Raw genomic sequence first — 18749 nt, forward strand, 5'->3', positions numbered from 1 at the left:
CTCTACCACCTTATACATTATGAGCACCGACTGGGACAGCAAGGTTGTCATCGGCCAGAAGGCCAAGGCTGCCAAAGTCACCCGTAACACTTCTGATTTGAATGGTACGCCACGACATACGTGTTCTTCCTACACGCTTCAGTAGCTGACCGACCTCGTCTTGTTGCGTTGCAGCTGTATGTCCATCCATCTCCAGGATGCAATGCGCAGTGGATATTGACTGATGGGGATACGCGTAGGCCCGTAGGGCAGGTGCCGTCGTCGGAACGGAGAAGAAGGTGACTGGGGGTGCTAACAAAGCCCATCAAGGTGCGCATCACCGACACAGCCCGCTCCGCGGTTGCACACTCGTTGACACCCGTCCTTCGTATCATGCAGGGACCGACCACCAGAAGATTGCGAAGCTCGACCGCGAGAACGAGGTCGCACCACCACCCAAGATTAGCCCCACTGTCGGCAAGGTACGCCCGCCCGCCACATCTCCTCTTCTCTCTGCGCATATTTATCACCCGTCGATCGTGCGAACAGGCTATGCAGACAGCACGTATGGAGAAGAACCTCTCGCAAAAGGACGTCGCACAGAAGATCAACGAGAAGCCGAGCGTGCTGCAGGACTATGAGGCCGGGCGCGCGATCCCGAACCCGCAGATTCTTGCGAAGCTCGAGCGCGTCCTCGGTGTGAAGCTCCGCGGTGCAGACATTGGGAAGAAGCTGGAGGGGCCGAAGAAGTCGTAGGTTGGCCCCTCCAGCTCGTGCGCCTACGACGGACTGCAGCTGTACTCGTAACGTGCTCTTTTGAGTCTCGTGTGCCCCCGGACTCTGGGTGCCCTGCTTTGATGTCGTGACATGTCCATCGTTGTTTTACTAGAGCTTTTTGTCGCATTTACCTAATCGTCCGTCGCATGCAATTGTACACATCTGTTATCTGTCCTGCCATCTGTCGTGAAGCTGTTGTGTGATGACGGTATTTCTGTTTTTCACTGCGTTTGAGGATCGCGCGTTTCGTGTAATTGCGGAGAAGATGTGGTTGGTGAACGAAGGGCCCGAGACCTGCACGGCCTGCGCACCCGTGAAACAACAATCGATGGCACCATCGGGGCATGGCACTACAAATGTGCTAGAATACAAGAGGTTAGGTCAACAACAACAGTGATAACTCTCGCCCATGCGTGCATGCACTCGGAGTCTACGAAGCATTGGTATCTCCATCATGCTACTTGGTCTGCATCTCCGGAGCCCTGGAAGTACAAAGTCAGCCTGACGAATGCAACAACCAAGAAGCTGCGAGCCATGGGATAGCGTGCACTCTAGGACAAAGGTCAGGACGTAGGAATAAAGGGACTCACATAAGTAATGTAGTCCGGGCTTTCGCACGCCTTGTACTCTTTGAGCAGTTCTTCCGCCGTCGCCCTTCCAGAACCACAGTGTCAGTAGTCGGACATCGATTCGGGAATGACGAGGGTACCGACCGTGCGTCATCGAACTCCTCGAGCCCATCCTGGAAGATCTTTTCCTTCTTGTACTGCTCGACGAAGGCGTTTCGCCTCCGCAGCCGGTCGAACTGGTCGATCATCCGTTTGAAGAGCTACAACCGGGACGAAGCACACATTAGCTTCTGTTTCAAAACTCAAAGGGCGCAAAAACCACGTACGGAAGCGATGCTGGTATGGTTTGCAAGCATCAGGCCGCTCACGCGGTGGTTTGTCTGTACGTAGGGCGATCGGCGGGTGAGCGCGACCTGGATCGAGGCTGGACCCCAGGGTATGAAGTTGGCGAGCTGCCGCTCTCGGATACGAAGCAGGGATTGGTGCACCTGTTGGAGCAATCGTCAGCGCCTCATGCTAAAAGAGACAGTTTGACAAGGACGTACGTCTGTTGGGTCGACATCCCCCTGAATTATGTTCAGGATGGAGATGTAGCATGCTGTCTTGCTTGGGGAGGTGGAGACCATGCAGTTCTTGGGCTGCAGGAGGCGGCGCATCACGTCGAGCACTGTCGTGCGTCGGATTGGCTTGGCCTGGACCGAATATTAGCCTCGGCGACACGGTAAAATGACAGGTGAGTCGACACACCTTGTCGATTTGATCGCTTGTGAAAGGTGTGTAGGATGTCATGAGGAAGTGACACCTCGGTGTCGGGATGAGTGAAGCGATGATTCCAACCAGGTCGTTATTCATGTAACCGGGGTATCGTAGGGTCTGTGTGCTTGCCGCCATCACAGTCGAGACCTGGATTCATACTCTTGTTAGACAGACGTTTCCCTATTTCGAGTGTTGAGAATTATATCCACCAGTTGGTTGGTCTGATCAAAGCTCGGTGTTTGGACATGCAGCCTGTCGGCGGAGATACGCGTAAGAGCACCATTATCCAGGACGACGACCGAGTCTGCATGGTTCGTAAGTCGCTTGAGGGTAAGGAGCGCATTGTAGGGTTGCACAACGACATCTCCCTCTTGTGCATTCGGGAAAACGGAGTAGGTTTGGATCAGTTTCTTCGGAAACTTGTCATTGAGTCGTTCCAACAGGAAGGATCCAAGCCCGGACCCAGTCCCGCCGGCTATTGAGTGCATGAGCATGAAACCCTGTATGTGTGAACCAATCAGCAAGTCCATCCAACTGCGAAACAAAGTAGCGCACCTCTAGTGAATCGCTGCCCTCTGCTTCTCTGTCTACCATCTCCATGACCTCCTCGTATATTCGTTCTCCTGCAGAGTACCCCTGCGCCCAGTTGTTCCCTGCACCTCCACCGTCTTTGGAGACGAAGATATTCTCGGGGTTGTACAGGTTCGCGTATGATGATTGTAGAATGCCATTGATGACCTTGCAACCGACACGTCGCCTGGTCAATGTATGAGATTGTAAAGGTTATAGAATGGACATACCCTGGGTTCGAGATCGACGAGGATGGCGCGTGGAATGTAGTGTTCATCGTCTGCCTGGTAGAAGAACACATCCTTCCTGTCTCCGCCTTCAGTAGCCCAGTCCTCTAGAATGCCTTCCTTGTTAATGCCGTGCTCAGCGCAGAGCCTCTGCCAGTACACGGAACCCACTTAGAACGCCTGTCAGCGTGTTGCGCAGGGCCGGGGACGGTGGAATCCGCACTTTGGTTGCCGCACTGGCCCAGCTGGACCGTCACAATCTCGCGCGGCATTGTTTGCGACGACGAGCGATAATCGACGGTGAATAAGGTGCGAAGACAAGGACAAGCAGTTACGCGAGAGAACAAGCCACCGTCAACGCGTCTGGACGCGTACGTCACGAGAGTGATGCGTGACCGAAGGGCGTGACTCTGACGGAGCCGGGCTCGGAGACGGGGTGGCCCTGCTGCGTTTTGTCCTGAGCGGGGAACTCGTTCTTGTTCCGCATCCGCCATCTGGCTCGATGCCCCCGCCCTACGGCTCCAGAGACTCGCCTCGCACTCTCCATGGTCGTCGACGCGCCCCGAGGGCGCAACTCACCCGCACCGGGTCCATCTTCGGGACCATCAAAAACATAGTCACTGCGCCTCTCGCCTGGTTGACTGCCTACGATGACCAGGAGAACCTTTCTGGAAAGCGGGGTCGCAATACTCATGCGGTCCTGGAGGAGGAGGGCACATACCACGAGGATCAGCCGAGTGCGAAACGCAAGAGGGTAGAGAGCCCCCAGCCCTCTCCCCCCGCTCAGCAGCCGACGCGCACCACTCAAGGCTACCTCGATGTCCCCGAAAACCTTATCTCCAGACAGGCTGGAGGTCGCCAACGACAGACGGCACCGGTTGGACACGGTCGGTCGACGTCTTTGGTCCCTTCCCTCAACATCCCCGCCACCTCGGGTACCCATCCAGCCCGTCGGACGGCCTCTCCGGCCGTCATGGCATCCTATATGCAATCATCGATGGTACAGCGTACTCAGTCGATGGATCCCCCTTCATATCGTGCTATATCGCTGTCCCGCGATGTGTCTATGGAGGAAGGACAATTTGGCTCCGTTGGACGTGATGTCACGATGTCGCCCTCCCGCCACACCCCATTCCAACTCCGTCCAAGGATGTCTCTTACGCCCCAGCCAAGTGGTCAAACGTTTGGTCCGACTCCCCGTCAGAAGGAGCGGGATGTATCGGAGCCACCCCCCTTGGCTGCGCTCATCACGAAACCCGTTTTCGTGAAGCCTCCGCCCCAGATGATCAGTCAGAATCATCCGGAGCAGCCCGTCACGACCTTGGGTTCTCTGGCAGAGACTAAGGGCAGAACTGTACGTCCACTTTGTATGCCGAATGTCTTATCGGATGGTAACCACTTCCAGCAGAGCCGATCGCCCATGCGCCAGCACAGCGGTCTGTTTCTCGGCGCTCGTTCGGAGGCAGTCAGTGACAACGGTCCTGCTCGTATGTCTTTTGATATTCCAGATACATGGTACAACGGGCTAACTGGGACCTGTGCAGCTTTTGTTATACCCACGAATGCCGCAGAGAAGGCGCTGCATGATCTCGACGTGTACAAGACACCACTGCTTCCCTCCAGGTTGCGTGGCTCGCAGACAATCCCAGATATGTTCAAGCCGAAGAAGGTGCATGCGCCTGTACTTATGCGCTCTGGCCGTGATCGTGAACGCAAGCCCCGTCTGGGGATGTCTGAGAAGAGCAAGAAGAAAGAGGAGGAAGCTGCGGCAGCCGCGAAACCGTACGCAGGACGGGGTGGCATGAAGAAGATGCTTGCCCGCCGCAAGTTGGAAGAGGATGAAGAACGGGAGAAGGAGCGTGCCAGTGCGATCGAGACCGACCAAGACGAACTCGCCGAGAAGTCTGTTGAGGTCGCGGCATCTATTAATGAAGTGCCGGAAATTACCAGGATTTCGTCTCCGCCCCCGGTCCCCGCGCCTCCTGCTCGTCCAGTTGGTGGTCGTGAGCAGTCGTCCTTACGGGTGGGACGCACGCGGACCTCCCGCAACCATATCGCGCGTCCTATCTCTAAGAACAAGAACAAGTTCTCCGCCGCGTTTGATGATGATGAGGGCGAAGATGCGATGCTAGACGAAGCCCACGAGCAAGCCGCCGCTGATGAGCCCAAGAAGCTACCCACTCTGTTCGAGAGTCCGAAGGGTTTCAGCTTCGCTCAGGATGTAAGTAGTCTTTCATTGAATTCTGGAAATTTTACTTTGGATTCACTGTTGGGCTTTGCCCTTTTGCAGAAGGCGCCCATCATGCATGACTCTAGCAATGCCAAGGAGCCTCCCATCGCAGCTCTTCCGTTCTCAATAGCCAAGCCTTCCGCACCCGGTCCTTCTGCGACATCTGTGCCCGCGCAATCCTTCTTTGGGCAGCCGTCAAAGGCACCAACTCAGGCTGCACCCACTGTGTCGAAGACGCCAGAGGTTCCTCCTGCATCAACGGCTTCGTTGTTCCCACCTGTGCCGTCGATCTCGCTCATTCCCCCGAGTCCTGCAGCTGCTAAGCCCATTGTCGAGACTGCTGCCTCGGCCCCAGCAGGTCCGGCGGCGGCGGCTCCATCGATCCCCAATTTCTTCGCGAACTCTTCGATTTTCGCGAAGACAGGTGTCACCATCACTCCGCCTGCCCCGGCGATTCCTTCCGCTCAAGAGCCGTCCAAGGCTGAGGTCAAGGCTGCGCCGTCGTCGTTCACATTCAGTAGCACGTCATCCGTTGCCGCTGCCGCTGCCGCTGCTCCCAAGGAGCCCGCACCGAGTGCTGAAGCTGCGAAGCCAGCACTGCCGGCAGTTACGTTTTCTTTCGGTGCCCCTACTCCTCCTGCACCTCCAGCCCAGGAGCCGAGCTCCTCTCCGTTCTCATTCGCGCCGTCGAAGGACAGTGGTTCGGCTCAGCCCGCTAACTCGTTCTTCGCCGCGGCGCCGGTGAAAGAAGCAGCGTCTGCTCCAGTGGAGACCAAGCCGTCTGCACCCGCGAGTGCTCCGTTCTCATTTGGAGCACCTGCGAAACCTGCTGAGGCTTCTACTGCTCCGTCAACGCTGCCGTTCAGCTTTGGAGCCCCTGCTGCGTCTACAGCGCCTACAGCGGCGACGCCCGCGGCTGTTCCTGCTGCTTCACCTTTCACGTTTGGTCAACCCAAGGCCGAACCCGCCAAGGCGCCTGAGAACAAGCCGCTCTTTGGGACGACTGAGACCGCAAAGCCTTCCCTCTTTGGTGCTCCTGCACCATCACCGTCGCCTTTCGGGGGCAGTCAAAGCAGCGCAGGTGCCGAAGCGCCGAAGCTAGCTTTCACCTTTGGCCAGCCAACGCCTTCACCGTCTACTCCTGCTCCGCCCATCGAGACACCAAAGCCGTTGTTCCCGTCTAACTCTACCGGTGGTACCGGCGGCTTCTCCTTCGGTTCCGCTGCACCCGCTGCATCTCCTGCCACTCCCAAGGCGCCCTTTTCCTTTGGGACTGCGCCATCGACGCCTGCAGTGAGTACGCCTGTCGACAACAAGCCGGCGTTCAGTTTCGGGGGACCCGCGACGCCTTCTGCGCGCGCGCCCACCTCACTGTTTGGGGGACCTTCCACAGGTAGCAATGGTGCAGATGTGAGCAAGCAGTTCACATTTGGTGCCGCAGCCGCTCCTACACGGCCCATCACGCCGCCGCATAAGGAACAAGAGATGCGCATGGAGGAGAGCCCTGTGCGTGGCGCCGGCATGGATATGAACGGCGAACCACCGAAGCCAACAAACGGCTTCTCGTTCGGCGCACCGAGCACATCCTCACCTTTCGGTCAGCCAAGTCAGCCAGCTGCTTCCTCCTTCGCTTTCGGTGCCAAAACTGAGCCGAAAGTCGAGACGAAGCCGGCAGGTTCGTTCGCTAGCTTTGGTCAGAACACGACGTCGGCCTTCTCGTTCGGCCAGAAGCCCGCTGAGAGCACGCAGTCCCCGTCTACACCTTTCAGCGCGTCTACGCCCTTCGGCCAGACCCCGACGAGCACAGCTCCTGCTTTTAGCTTCGGTGCTCCTAGTCACACTACTAGTGGGTTTGGTCAACCGTCCGCGGCTGTCAATTCACAGCCTGCCAGTCCGTCCACGTTTGGACAACCGTTTGCATTCAACGCCACGCCTACGTCTGCCACTGCGCCGTCCAATCCTTTCGCGTTTGGCAGCCAACCTGCATCTCCGGCCACTGGCAACGCCGGTCTTCCACAACCCCCGGGCTCCTCCGGCGGGTTCACCTTCGGTGCATCGAGCCCCGCAACGTCCCAGGCACCGTCCTCGCCGTTCGGTGCAGCGCCGTCATTGCCCACGCCTGGGGGAGGTGTTGGCTTCACTATTGGGTCTGCCGCACCTCCGCCTCAGGTGCAAGCTGGCGGTCCTCGGCAAATCAAGAAGCTTCCTAACCGCAGGGGAGGAAGGCGGTAGTCTCGGCAACTCCGTTCAAATGCATACCATCTTTCTTGTCTTCCTATGTTATTGTCTCTCTTTTTCTCTCTCTCCTCCAATCGCAAGAACTGTCACAACACACATACATCATATACACATACGTAGTCATCCGCCTGTCTCATTCTTTGTGTTCGTAGTTGAACGTCACCACTCTCACCATCGCATCCATCGCGCGTTACCCATCGTTTTCCTCCCGCCGTTCTGATAACCTGTTTCCCTCATTTCATTCTCTCTCGTCTCTTTCCCGTCTTTGGGTTGTTTGTTCACCGTACCGTATTTGCTCGCATCAGGGGATCGTCCCGCACATCGTCACTTGGCTGAAGGCCAAATATCCATAGCACTACGTAGCATCGCATCACATCTGCATTGATCCACACATAGGTTGGTAGTTAGGTAGGTACAGGTTAGATAGCTAGCTTGCCCGTTAGGCAGTTTTTATCTCGTTCGTCGATCGCTCAGGGCTGAAGGCCTATGCATTGCGTATTATATTTGCACGCTGTTGTGCGTAGGAGTAGGTAGTGTTCATATGTAGTAAAGGGGTCCCAATTATCATCTCTCACACCATCTTCTGCCCCAGAGGAGCGGATAAAATGGAGCTCCCGTTCACCTCTACATCGATATGGTTCATATCATTTGCACCAACATGTTACCCCTCCTCTTGTCCTGCTGAACGCAGCGTAGTCATTACCTCGAGTGGTAGCTAGTACAACGCATGTAAAATACACGAAGCAAAGCAAAATACGCAATGAGTGGTCTATGGCGGATATCGTGTGTGCAACAGGGGTCCGTCAGCCCCAGAACCTCCAACTTGAAGCTGAGCCTGCCAAAGATTCACACAACCCAAGGAGCATCACCGACGGGCATTCGCAAGCGTCTTCTTGAGCTGCGCGTTCTCCCTCTCCAAGTTCTCGACCTTCTGCTCCGCCGCGCGCATCTTCTTCAGCAGGTAGTTCGCGCGCATCTCCACGGCACGTTTCGAGCCCCACCAGTTGGCCGTGCCCGCGTCGACGTCCTTGAGCACGAGCAGCTCCTGCTCGCACGCCTTGACAATCGTCTCGGACGCCGCGATGACCTTCTCGTTGAATGCGATATCTTGCGTGGCTTTAAAGACAGAGTCTGAGGGAGGGATTGTCAAGGATCCCGAATTACCGACCGAGCACAATAGAATACTCACCGCCCACGAGTCGCTCGAACACGAACTTGTACACCGGCTTCCCGGGCTTGATCGTCGACGGGCGGCCGTTGACAGTGCCGATGGTGATGAGCTCAGCATGCTCCATATGACGCAGCGGGGTCTCGTCTCCCTTGAAGGGGAAGTCTACGAGGACTTCGTGGTACGAGATCTTCGACAGGATGCATAATTAGCAAACCGACAAGCTGGGTCCCTCAAAACGCACCTCAGGCTGCTTCGACAGCTGCTTCATCAGGATCCACGCCTGCTCTCTTGTCCAGGGCAGGCTCTTGGCATCCTCGATATCATCCCCGAACGCGTTCTTGCGCAACTCGCTAACCCCACGCGTCACGATGTCGTCCACGGCCTCCTCCACGGTCATCCCACTGCGCACTTTGTGGACGAGCTGTCAGAATGCAAACCCAGGTCAGTAACCCCAGACGCCTCAGCCGCGCATGATAGGAATACATACGCTCTCCAGATCGCTCGCGCGACCGCCCAGCCGCTCTATGTACGAGAGCTGCCCCTGCGAGAACTTGACGTCCATGCCGCCGTCGCGCAGCTTCTGCTCGACGAACGAAAGCGCGCTGGCGTTGTCAGCATCCGAAAGGGAGATCTGAGCCAGGGGCTTCGAAGGAAGAGCTGAACAGCAAGACCGATTCAGCACTTTGTCAAGCATATATGTCAAAACTGCGTCATCAAGCTCACCCTTTGCCAACCGCTTGATATTCTCGCGGTTGTCGCTAACCACGATGACGTGTGCAGTCTAGAGTGTACTTGCAGTGAGCCTCCGTCAACACCCTTGCATCACTGAAAGCCCTCACCTGGTTCTCCGCCAAGTTCGCCGCCCACTGCGCCAGGACGTTCAGCAGCTCCTCCTTCCTTTGCCCACCACCCTTGCTCTCAAAGTTCTTGATTATCACAACCGGCATAGACTCCACGATCTGCAAGTCCTCCGGCCGCTGCTGTTTCTGTTTCGCCTCGTCCGCTTTCCGCTCGTCCTCCGCGATACGCTCACCCATCCCCTTCTCATCCTCATTCGGGTCCTCGGCACGCGGGGGAAGGTCCGCGTCGGCCTCGGTGAACCGCTCGACGCCAACACCGAGCTCGCTCATGACACCGTTACCGCACACGGCGTCGATGCGGCCGTCATGCCACAGGCCCTCCTGTATTCGCTCGCGCAGCGCCTCGGCCTCTTTGCTCTTGATGACCTCCTGCTCAGCTTGTTTCGCCTCTCGTTCGCGGCGCGCTTTGTGTGAGGCATTCCCGCGCGCGAGGCCGCGACCAACAACTTCCAGGATCTGCTTCAGCTGGTCGGGAAGTGACGAGCTCAGCCCGGCTGCACATCGCACAGTGCATCAGCACTTAAACACGATAAGCACGAGTGCCCAACAAGGGCATACCTTTCTGGCCGATGATACCGACGCTAGCGAGGTCGATCATGTTGTTGATGGAGTTGAGGAATGAGAAGACGGGCCAGTACCCGGTCTGGCTCGCGAGGCCAGATACGAGTGCCGACTCGGAAGTAGCCTTCGACAGTTCCCCTACATCGATAACCATCGCCTTCCTGAGATGGGGAGACGTCAGTATGCACTCATTCCGGGTCAGGCTTCCCAATACACACCTCCCGCTCTCCTTGAGCAGAGTAGAGAGCATGCGAGTCTTGCCGCTTCCCTGTGGACCATGCACAAACGCAATGGTATCTAGCATGAGCTGGCGTCAGCGGATTCACAGTCTTCACATACGCTGATCCTTACTGGGCATGTCAGTCAGGTACTTCTTTATAGCCGCTTCAGCTTCCAGCCTCTCCTTCCAGACGCCTCTCTTTGCCAGAGACGTCTCTGCCTCAGAGTCTGAGCTCGCGGTGAAAGTAAACCTGTCGATGGTGTTCGCACGAATCCACTTGTAGACAGTGAACTCTGCGAGGCCGGCTCGTCAGCATGGGGGACTCGGATGTGGACCGGTTATGCGACGTACCCTTGTAGTCGAACCAATCGTTCATCTTCCCCTCCACCATGAATACTCGGATTGGGTCGAAGATCTACAGATGAATGAGATTCGGTCATGCTTGGGTGAAATCCACGAGCACGCACCGCATACGTAACAGTGCCGACTAGGAAGAACAGCACTGGTAAGAAGATCCTGGGATGGCTGGCAATGTAGTCCCTTACAGCATGAGCAGCTATCGGTCGGGCATATGACGTCCGTAGCGTGGTGAAAGCGGAAGATGACGTAGGGACTTTGAGAGCGTGGATGGTGTTCCTCGCGGAAGTAGCGGAGCGGAGCCGAAGGAAGTTCACCATTGCGAACCGCAAATTACCTGCAGGTACTGGAGAGGGAGGGGTGATCTCGTGTATTCTACCGAATGGCTGGAACAACAATCAAAACCTGGAAGAAGGACGATCTGCCAACGGCGTACCCTGAGCAGACGGTATAACGACTCTTCAGGGATATCTGGACCGTCAAAGGCCACTCGTAGCACAACCGAGGCATAGCGGTTCAAGTCCTGCAATCAGAAGGGCCATGAATGAGTCTTAAAGTCAGTCCGAGAATGCAAATGAACGCACCTCGCGCCAAGGCGAGCCCTTCACCAGCCATACTTCACCCGACGGAAGTCCACACCAAGATGGCACACCTCCACGCGAATGAACTTGCTTCCGTATATCTTCCACGATACTGTCCAGAGCACTTTCCGTATCCGAAGCACTATATCTGAACTTGACGAAAACGCCGCCGTCCTTCATGTGGGGCTCGAGGGAGACGAGCTTGAAGCCATGCGTGTTGACTGTCGAGAGAAGGGTTCGTAGCCTTTCCAGCAAGGTATCTTCTCGTGCATAGCCAATATAAGAGCGCACACTGGTTACGAAAGGGATGTGAGCGACGCACAGCTCGGGGGTGTCCATGACTTACTCCAATCTGCCCAAACTGACGGGGAAGACCGAGTCGACCCAGAGCCAGCTTTCCTGAGTCTACGCAGCGTCACGGAAGAGCCCAACACAAAGTTCAAACGCGTACCTGAGGACTGGCCTCCTCCTTCACTTCCGATGAACTAGCTGCTACCGCATCACCGGTATAATGCCTCCGTTGTCGCGCGAGGACAGCGATCGAACGCGGTCCCAACAGTGCCTTCGACGATGAAGCAGTGAGTGTTTTGAGCATCACGTTCGTCGAGGCCATCGCATGTCCGCAGAGAGGAAATCGGGGGATAGACGAGGAGCTGAGGCTGCTGCACGCGAAGAACCTGAAGTTGAGACGCGTCTCGTCGCGGCACGTCGGATGTCCTGGTGACGTCAAACCCATAACAGGCAGGCGGAGGCTTTGGATCCTAACACGCGCAAACAACCGCTACGCGCCACGGTCCGGGGCGACGCCGCGGCCTCGCGAGTCCAGAACGAATACTTGCTTGAGTATTTCTCTCGTGTTATCTACTTGCTGTGGCTCTTTCCAGCCGGCCTTTTTTCTGCACGGTATCCTGAGGCGCGATGGACGGAAGTGGGCAGCTGCTGTCGCTCAAGGTGATGCGGGTCTCGGTATGTGCCCAGTCCAAGCCATGCGCGAACGATACTTCACACCCACATCCATAGCGCCCCTCGCTGGGCAGCGCATGGGAGCCCTTCTACTCAAGCTCACCGTCTCTGTCCGCCCACTCCACGGCCTCCATCACCTCCCTCCAAGGCAAGACCCCGCTACCCGGGCATCCCAAGACCCTGCGCGACCTCACCCACATCACCGAGCTCCTCACCCTCCCCTCCTCATTTGGCGCGATCCAGCTCGGGGAGACCTTCTCCAGCTGTCTGTCCGTCAACAACGACGCGCACGTCGACGTCGAAGGGGTGACCGTTCGGGTCGAGATGCAAACCGCCTCCTCCAAATCAGTCCTCGTCGAGTTCGGGGGCCCCGAATACAGGCTCGGCGTAGGCCAGTCTCTGGAGCGCGTCGTCAGCCACGAGATCAAGGAGCTAGGACAGCATGTTCTCGGATGCACCGTCACGTATCGTATGCCCCCAGGTATGCGCCCACCCCCAGGCCAGTCCACCGATCCGCAGGTGCCCGGGGTACAATCATTCCGTAAGTTCTACAAGTTTGCCGTGAGTACCCACCCAGCGCGTCGGCACAGAATCTGAAGCTTGCCATGCCCGAATCAGGTTACGAACCCACTCTCCGTCAAGACAAAGGTCCACACCCCGCGCTCACCCACGGCACTACTGTCAAGTGAAGAACGCGATAAAGTGTTCCTCGAGGTGCACATACAGAACCTCACACAGGACGCGATGTGGCTCGAGCGCATGCAGTTCGAGTGCGTCGACGGATGGCAAGTGCAGGACGTGAATATCCTGGACAACACCGCAGCCGGGTCCAAGGAGTACCTCTTCTCTGGGTCAACGGCGCTCATGCAGCCTCAAGACATCCGGCAGTACATCTACATCTTGTCCCCAAAGGTCGTACCCACTTTTCCAGCAACGCATGCTCCAGGAACCATCCTCGCTCTCGGCAGGCTAGACATCTCCTGGCGATCGTCGTATGGTGAACCTGGACGGCTGCTCACCTCGGTACGCGCAACTCCCTTTCAGACGATACTATGGTCACTTAATCGACGTGTTACAGACATTGTCACGTCGAATACCCCTCATACAAGCACCCACGCACCCACAGACCCCTCCAGCGGGCTCACTTTCCGCCGTGAAGCAACCTCCATCCGCCATCCCTCTACACCTGCAACGCAGCAACACTGTCAGTGGCAGCCCCTCCCGCTCTCAGTCCCCGTCACTCCATCAGCGTGCGCAGAGCCCTCCCATCAACCCGCCAGGTCCTGCGCCCTACCGCCCTGGCTCACCGTTCCGTGGCCGCCCTGCCAGCGTCGGCTCCCCAGCGCGCAGCCAGACACAGTCGCCAGGTCCCAGCGCCCCAGCGACGACGTTCGCCCCAACCGTTCAGCGGTTGCCCGAAGACGTAGACATCGACCTCGTAGTCACATCCATACCCCGCGACTCGCTGACAATCGACAAGCCCTTCGACATCTCGTTCAAAATTACCGCACAAGCCCCCGTCCCGACCGCCCGCCCAAACGAGCCCCGCAGGCAGCGCATTATCTCCCTCGTCGTCCAGCACGCCCAGCCGCCCAAACAGTTGGGCGTCGCCGCGGCCGTCGCGTCCGCGGTGGCCACCTCAACCGGTCCCCCGCAGGGCACATGGTCCCCGCGCCTGCCCTCGTCTGGGTTCTCCACGCCCTCGCCCTACGCGACGCCGCTCCGGGGAGACTTCCACGACACCCTCGCGCAGCGGCTGCTCGTCGCGTCCCCGCGTCAGATGCACGCCGACGGCGCCGAGTCCGACGGTGGGGAGACTCCAGGCCCGAACATGCACGCCGCTGGACGCGTGTACGACCTTCCCCCGCCCGAACTGCGCACTCAGCCCGGCGCGGAGCCGACCTCGAAGCCAGGCCCGTCGGACGGGATCGTCTTCCTCGGCACGTCTGCGCTCTTCCTCCCCCCGCTCCGCTTCCCGGTGCCGAACCCCCCGCTGCACGAGCCAGGTCATGCGCGCGGGGTGTCGAGCAGCACGGACAGCTCGGTGGAGAGCGAGAACGAGGATATGCCGCTTGTGCCGGACCGGCTGAAGGTCACGGCGGCGCAGGAGTTCGAGCTCTCGTACCTGCCGCTGAAGAGCGGGTTCCTGAACGTCGGCGGGCTGCGCGTGCTGCTGGTCGAGGACCGGCTCGCGGATGATGGGGATGACGGGGATGGGGCTTTGGGTCTGCCCATAGAGCCGAGGATATTGAAGGAGTGGGATGTCGTGGCGGAGCTCTGGGTTAAGTCGTCGTAGCGTCGGAATGCGCCTGCGGACTGTGTGATGTATACCATAGACTGATGCTGTGGTGCTGGGGTTTATGTCCGACTGGTATGCTGAGAGCTATAGTAGGATGACGAAGTTGTTCCTATCGCCCTGTCGGAAGACGGTCTTCTTCTTGTAGAGAAGATGGTCCTGGTACGTCGTGGATGCAGGCTGTGGTCTCCGACGATAGAGCCAGTAGGCCATCTTGCCGCCCTCCTTCCACCGTGTATGTACTTGTTCGAACCCGATGGATCGCATGAGACCGTCAAAGTGGTCCGGAGTCATGTATCGGGAGTTCAATATGCACGGTAGCGGCAGCTGCACAGCCATAAACGGTCAGTCACGCAGAGTTAGAGTAGGGTTAGAGTTGCCACAGTGGTACGGATCACCAGAGCCGCTCGGTATTGCAAACCTATCTCCTACCCGAGAAAGAACCCGTCTGTCCACAAACGGCTTACGCCAAGGAAGGTACACGGGGTGCCTCCGCGCTAACCAACGTTGGTTCTAGAAGTCCCTTGGGACGGAATAGGTTTGCAAACCGCACGATCCCGGAGACCCGCGGGCAAAGCGAACCATACCGAGACAAAAAGACCCACCGCGACGAACAGCAGCCCATCAGGTCGCAACATCGTGTGCGCCAAGCAGAGCATTTGTCCTAGGACGGAGAGCATTGTCAGACGCTGTCACACGGCGGACGTTTTCTCGCCCTCGGCGAAAGTGGTGCTCACCGCGGTCTTTGGGGTTCGGCGGGAAGTTTAGCACGAGGCTTAGGCTGATGACGTCCCACTTCTCCCGGTGTTCGTCGGGATCCATGAGCAAGAAGTCCTGCTCGCGGATGTCTGGGTGCTGAGCGTGGAGGTCGATCGGCGATACGTCGATCCACGTCTGACAAGACGCATAGTTGTCGGCCTTGAGGGCGCCGACTTCAAGCAACCTAAAGCCAGAAGGCTCAACGTTAGCACGTCATGGTTTCAGCCGCTTTCGGGCCATCGGCTGTAATATTCGGTACTGACCGCAGGCGTCCTGCTGTCCGGGTGGGAGGCTCGTGCAGGCCCATATCACGCATCCATGAGATGAGGACCTTCTCGCTGCCGCCGCCTCTGTCTTTGCCCTGTCCGATTGTGGACATGCGCTGATATGCGGCGAGGCCGCCGAGGTCTTCGATCTCCTGCTCGACACGGGCGAGTTCGGTCTTGGTTGACTGAGACTCCGCATTGCTGCCGTGGACAATCTGCTGGAGCTGGGCCTGACGCTTTATGAGAACGTGGAAGCGGCGGATGGTGGTTCTAGTTGCTTGCGGGCGGCTGGAGGAGCTCGAAGCCTGCTGGGCGGCGTGGTCAGATGCTGCGGCGACAGCAGTCACCGGTGCCTTGCGCTTGTGTTTGCGTGCTTTGGGCATATGAGAGGGCTGCGTGAAAGCTGACTCATGGGAAGGACTAGGGGGCCTGTGCGGGGCAGAATTTGAATGCGAGCGTCGTGTTCTGAGGCCACGGGGCGCCCGGACCGGCTGCAGCGAGGACGGGCGCCTGTGGTGGGAGGGAAGAGTGGTTGCCTGAACTTTGCGTTCTGCCATCTTTGTCGGTCCAGCGTGTTCAGCGTGCGCTCATGTCCGGAGAATGGACGACGCGAGTCGGTAACATAACGCCGGTGCGTGCTGTAGGGAAGTCGGCAATGTACTTGCGCCCGCATGACAGCTTCCCAGCCACCAGCCTTATGTTTCGACAGAGCTGGCAGTCCGCTACTGAACTGGCTCACACTAACCCCTTCTTGCGCCAAATTTTCAAACTCCACACAGCCGCCATTACGGACCCCCTGCAAGGCGCCCTGTCGAGAGAGGCAACGCGAGACCAGCTTTCCGTAGCGGCGTGCAACTGGGACCCACCCTGCACGTCGTGTGCCCCTCGACGTCGACCTCGTTCTCATGGGCCAGTGTCGCATGAAACCCAGATGAAACCCAACGGGGCTTAGCCCTCGCGCAAGTCCGACACACGAGACAACTTCTTCCGCTTATGAACGCATCGCCAACGGGCTACGTATAAAGAGCCGTTGAATTGTGTGTGTGTGCCGCGAGCCAGCGTTCCCCCAGGATGGCCTTCTCTTCCGCGGACCTGCTTATCTCTTCTCTGTGCGTCCTCTCCAGCCTCTGGCTGTGGGCTCGGAGCCGCAGAGCTAGGCAACTGCCGCACCCGCCGGGCCCGCGGGGACTCCCCCTCGTGGGCAACCTCTTCGATATACCCAGCCCCCAGGCGTTCCCTTGGGAGACGTACCTCGAGTGGGGCAGACAGCACGGTGCGTCGATGCGGAGGCGGCGAAGCGTGCACGAAAGGGAGCTCACCTGCTAATTTTCAGACTCGGCCATTATTCGCGTGTCAGCGCTGGGCATGAACGTCGTCGTCGCGAACACACTGGAAGTGGCGAACGAGCTGCTGGACAAGCGATCCGCTATCTACTCCGACAGGTCCGGAGACGTCTCCTCCTGATCGCACCCTGTACTTATGCATCGCATCGCAGGCCGCGGATGGTGATGCTCTGCGAACTGTCAGCTAAGCCCAAGCGAGCTCGCATGGCCTGCCCTCCTCCTCATGTCTTTCTTCCTTCGCAGGGTCGGCTTCGGCTGGGGGACGGCCTTCATGCCCTACGGCGACCCGTGGAGAGACTCCAGGCGTATGGCCCACCACGAATTCTCCCCCTCCTCCGTCAAGCGCTTCCGACCAAACGAGCATAAGGCCACCCGCCGCTTCCTATTCAACATGTATCACCACCCGGAGAAGATGATGGACAACCTCCGCCAGTACGTAAACCACTCCCGCGAACCTTGCCGGTTGCCGGTGCAACTGCGGGACTGACTGCCAACGTATCCAGCTTGGCGGGGGCGACCATCCTCTCCATCGGCTACGACATTGACGTCAAGTCGCTTCACGACCACTGGATTGTCACCGCAGAAGCAGCAGCGGACTCCATCTCGGAGACGACCAACGCCGGCTCCTATCTCGTGGACGTCGTCCCCATACGTGAGTGCTGATCTGCGCTGCCTACGGCCCACACCTGACGCGCTTCCCCAGTCAAACATCTCCCGGTCTGGTTCCCCGGCGCGGGCTTCCAGAAGCAGGCCAGGACCTGGCGCGCATCCGTCGACAGGCTACTGAACGCACCGTACGAAGACGTCCAGAGGCGCTTGGTCAGTCTCCAAGGAGCCGTACCCCGTTCGCTGTTCCTAATAGTTGAAGCTTTGACAGGTAACGGATGAGGTTGGAGACTGTGCAGCCAAGTCCTTGATCGAGGCGTTTGGGAGGACTCCCAAAGACCCAGCATATACGGACTACATCATGCGAGCTACGCTGGGTTCGTTGTACGTGGGTAGGTCTTGCTTCACGAACTGAATTTGTGATCAGTACTGACGGTTACGCCCTTATAGGTGGCGCGGACACGGTAAGCAGGGACGCTCACAGTCACGTTTGAATGATTGACGAAATTTTATTCGTGCAGACCGTCTCTGCCCTGGGTTCATTCTTCCTTGCCATGGTGCTGAATCCGGAAATCCAAGAGAAGGCGCGGAAAGAATTGGACCATGTCGTGGGCTCGCACCGGCTTCCAGAATTCTCTGACGAGCCTTCGCTCCCGTACATCGACGCTATTGTGAAGGAGACACTGCGCTGGAACCCGGTTGTCCCCCTAGGTGATCAGCTCCTCTTCCCACTATCTGTGCGACAATACGTGCTGATCGAAGGCGCACCAGATGTCCCGCACATGCTGACCGAGGACGACGTGTACAACGGATACTTCCTCCCCAAGGGCACACTTGTCGTCGCGAACACATGGTGAGTCGAAGCACTTCACCTCACGATATGCTTTAACCCTCTACGACCAGGGCCATCCTCCACGACGCGAAAGCGTACCCGGAGCCCTCCAAATACAACCCAGACCGATTCCTCCGACCCGACGGCACCCTCGACCCCAGCGTGCGTGACCCGTCTGTAGCAGCGTTCGGCTTCGGACGGCGCATCTGCCCCGGTCGCTTCATGGCCGTCGACTCGATCTGGATCACCATCGCGAGCGTGCTCAGCATGTTCGAGATCCGGAAGGCGGTCGGGGAAGACGGAAAGCAGATAACCCCCGACGGGGAGTACCACCGCGCATTCTTATGGTGCGTGCCTGTGCGCCTGGCTCGAAGGAGCTCTGTTGCTGACCGTGGATAATGTTCGTTCTCAGTCATCCCAAGCCGTTCCCGTGCGTCATCAAGCCGCGGTCGAAGGAGCACGAAGTGCTGCTCATGGAGCTAGCACAACAGGATGCCTAGTCACTTGTGCCCTCAACCAACGGTGGCGAGTGCCATGTATACAGCAACACCGCGTCAAGTATCCAGCGCACTACAGAATGGTGTCAAG

The 18749-nt window shown here is 58.1% G+C and overlaps 7 protein-coding genes across 7 annotated transcripts; 4 read left to right on the forward strand and 3 right to left on the reverse strand.

Moving 5' to 3' along the window:
• Window positions 1–19: 19 nt before the first annotated feature.
• Window positions 20–735, forward strand: L226DRAFT_519453 (ylMBF1; the record flags this gene model as incomplete). The annotated part of the gene is made up of 5 exons (XM_067678583.1): window positions 20–104; window positions 175–176; window positions 240–309; window positions 379–461; window positions 529–735. The coding sequence occupies 5 exons, from the start codon at window positions 20–22 to the stop codon at window positions 733–735; spliced, it is 447 nt and encodes a 148-aa protein (XP_067540371.1).
• A 277-nt stretch (window positions 736–1012) lies between these two features.
• On the reverse strand, window positions 1013–3221 carry L226DRAFT_478305 (gamma tubulin). Its single transcript, XM_067676787.1, has 10 exons — window positions 3102–3221; window positions 2882–3048; window positions 2637–2819; window positions 2291–2581; window positions 2073–2228; window positions 1871–2017; window positions 1652–1813; window positions 1470–1585; window positions 1347–1410; window positions 1013–1238 (listed from the first exon to the last, which is right to left on the reverse strand). Exons 1-10 carry the CDS (start codon window positions 3148–3150, stop codon window positions 1209–1211), a joined length of 1365 nt encoding a protein of 454 aa, XP_067540372.1. The 5' UTR covers window positions 3151–3221; the 3' UTR covers window positions 1013–1208.
• Window positions 3222–3331: 110 nt separating this feature from the next.
• L226DRAFT_181840 (uncharacterized protein) lies at window positions 3332–7776 on the forward strand. The gene is made up of 4 exons (XM_067672709.1): window positions 3332–4232; window positions 4287–4365; window positions 4423–5099; window positions 5172–7776. The coding sequence occupies exons 1-4, from the start codon at window positions 3381–3383 to the stop codon at window positions 7338–7340; spliced, it is 3777 nt and encodes a 1258-aa protein (XP_067540373.1). The 5' UTR covers window positions 3332–3380; the 3' UTR covers window positions 7341–7776.
• Window positions 7777–8021: 245 nt separating this feature from the next.
• On the reverse strand, window positions 8022–11794 carry L226DRAFT_550096 (exonuclease). The gene is made up of 15 exons (XM_067682726.1): window positions 11548–11794; window positions 11443–11501; window positions 11100–11388; window positions 10952–11038; window positions 10626–10901; window positions 10510–10573; window positions 10290–10451; window positions 10157–10235; window positions 9936–10099; window positions 9357–9871; window positions 9241–9298; window positions 9005–9174; window positions 8759–8938; window positions 8536–8704; window positions 8022–8477 (listed from the first exon to the last, which is right to left on the reverse strand). The coding sequence occupies exons 1-15, from the start codon at window positions 11707–11709 to the stop codon at window positions 8212–8214; spliced, it is 2700 nt and encodes an 899-aa protein (XP_067540374.1). The 5' UTR covers window positions 11710–11794; the 3' UTR covers window positions 8022–8211.
• A 135-nt stretch (window positions 11795–11929) lies between these two features.
• L226DRAFT_530001 (DUF974-domain-containing protein) lies at window positions 11930–14660 on the forward strand. The gene is made up of 4 exons (XM_067679738.1): window positions 11930–12062; window positions 12117–12620; window positions 12678–13082; window positions 13138–14660. Exons 1-4 carry the CDS (start codon window positions 12015–12017, stop codon window positions 14353–14355), a joined length of 2175 nt encoding a protein of 724 aa, XP_067540375.1. The 5' UTR covers window positions 11930–12014; the 3' UTR covers window positions 14356–14660.
• L226DRAFT_566374 (uncharacterized protein) lies at window positions 14443–15763 on the reverse strand (the record flags this gene model as incomplete). Its single annotated transcript, XM_067683906.1, has 4 exons — window positions 14443–14682; window positions 14961–15019; window positions 15093–15298; window positions 15378–15763. 4 exons carry the CDS (start codon window positions 15761–15763, stop codon window positions 14443–14445), a joined length of 891 nt encoding a protein of 296 aa, XP_067540376.1.
• A 688-nt stretch (window positions 15764–16451) lies between these two features.
• On the forward strand, window positions 16452–18661 carry L226DRAFT_566375 (cytochrome P450; the record flags this gene model as incomplete). The annotated part of the gene is made up of 11 exons (XM_067683907.1): window positions 16452–16653; window positions 16714–16822; window positions 16876–16902; window positions 16967–17155; window positions 17227–17375; window positions 17427–17542; window positions 17601–17721; window positions 17780–17793; window positions 17851–18182; window positions 18233–18508; window positions 18574–18661. 11 exons carry the CDS (start codon window positions 16452–16454, stop codon window positions 18659–18661), a joined length of 1623 nt encoding a protein of 540 aa, XP_067540377.1.
• Window positions 18662–18749: the final 88 nt, after the last annotated feature.

Source organism: Lentinus tigrinus, assembly GCF_003813185.1.
Source record: "Lentinus tigrinus ALCF2SS1-7 unplaced genomic scaffold L226scaffold_3, whole genome shotgun sequence".
NCBI classification, from domain to species: Eukaryota; Fungi; Basidiomycota; class Agaricomycetes; order Polyporales; family Polyporaceae; genus Lentinus; species Lentinus tigrinus.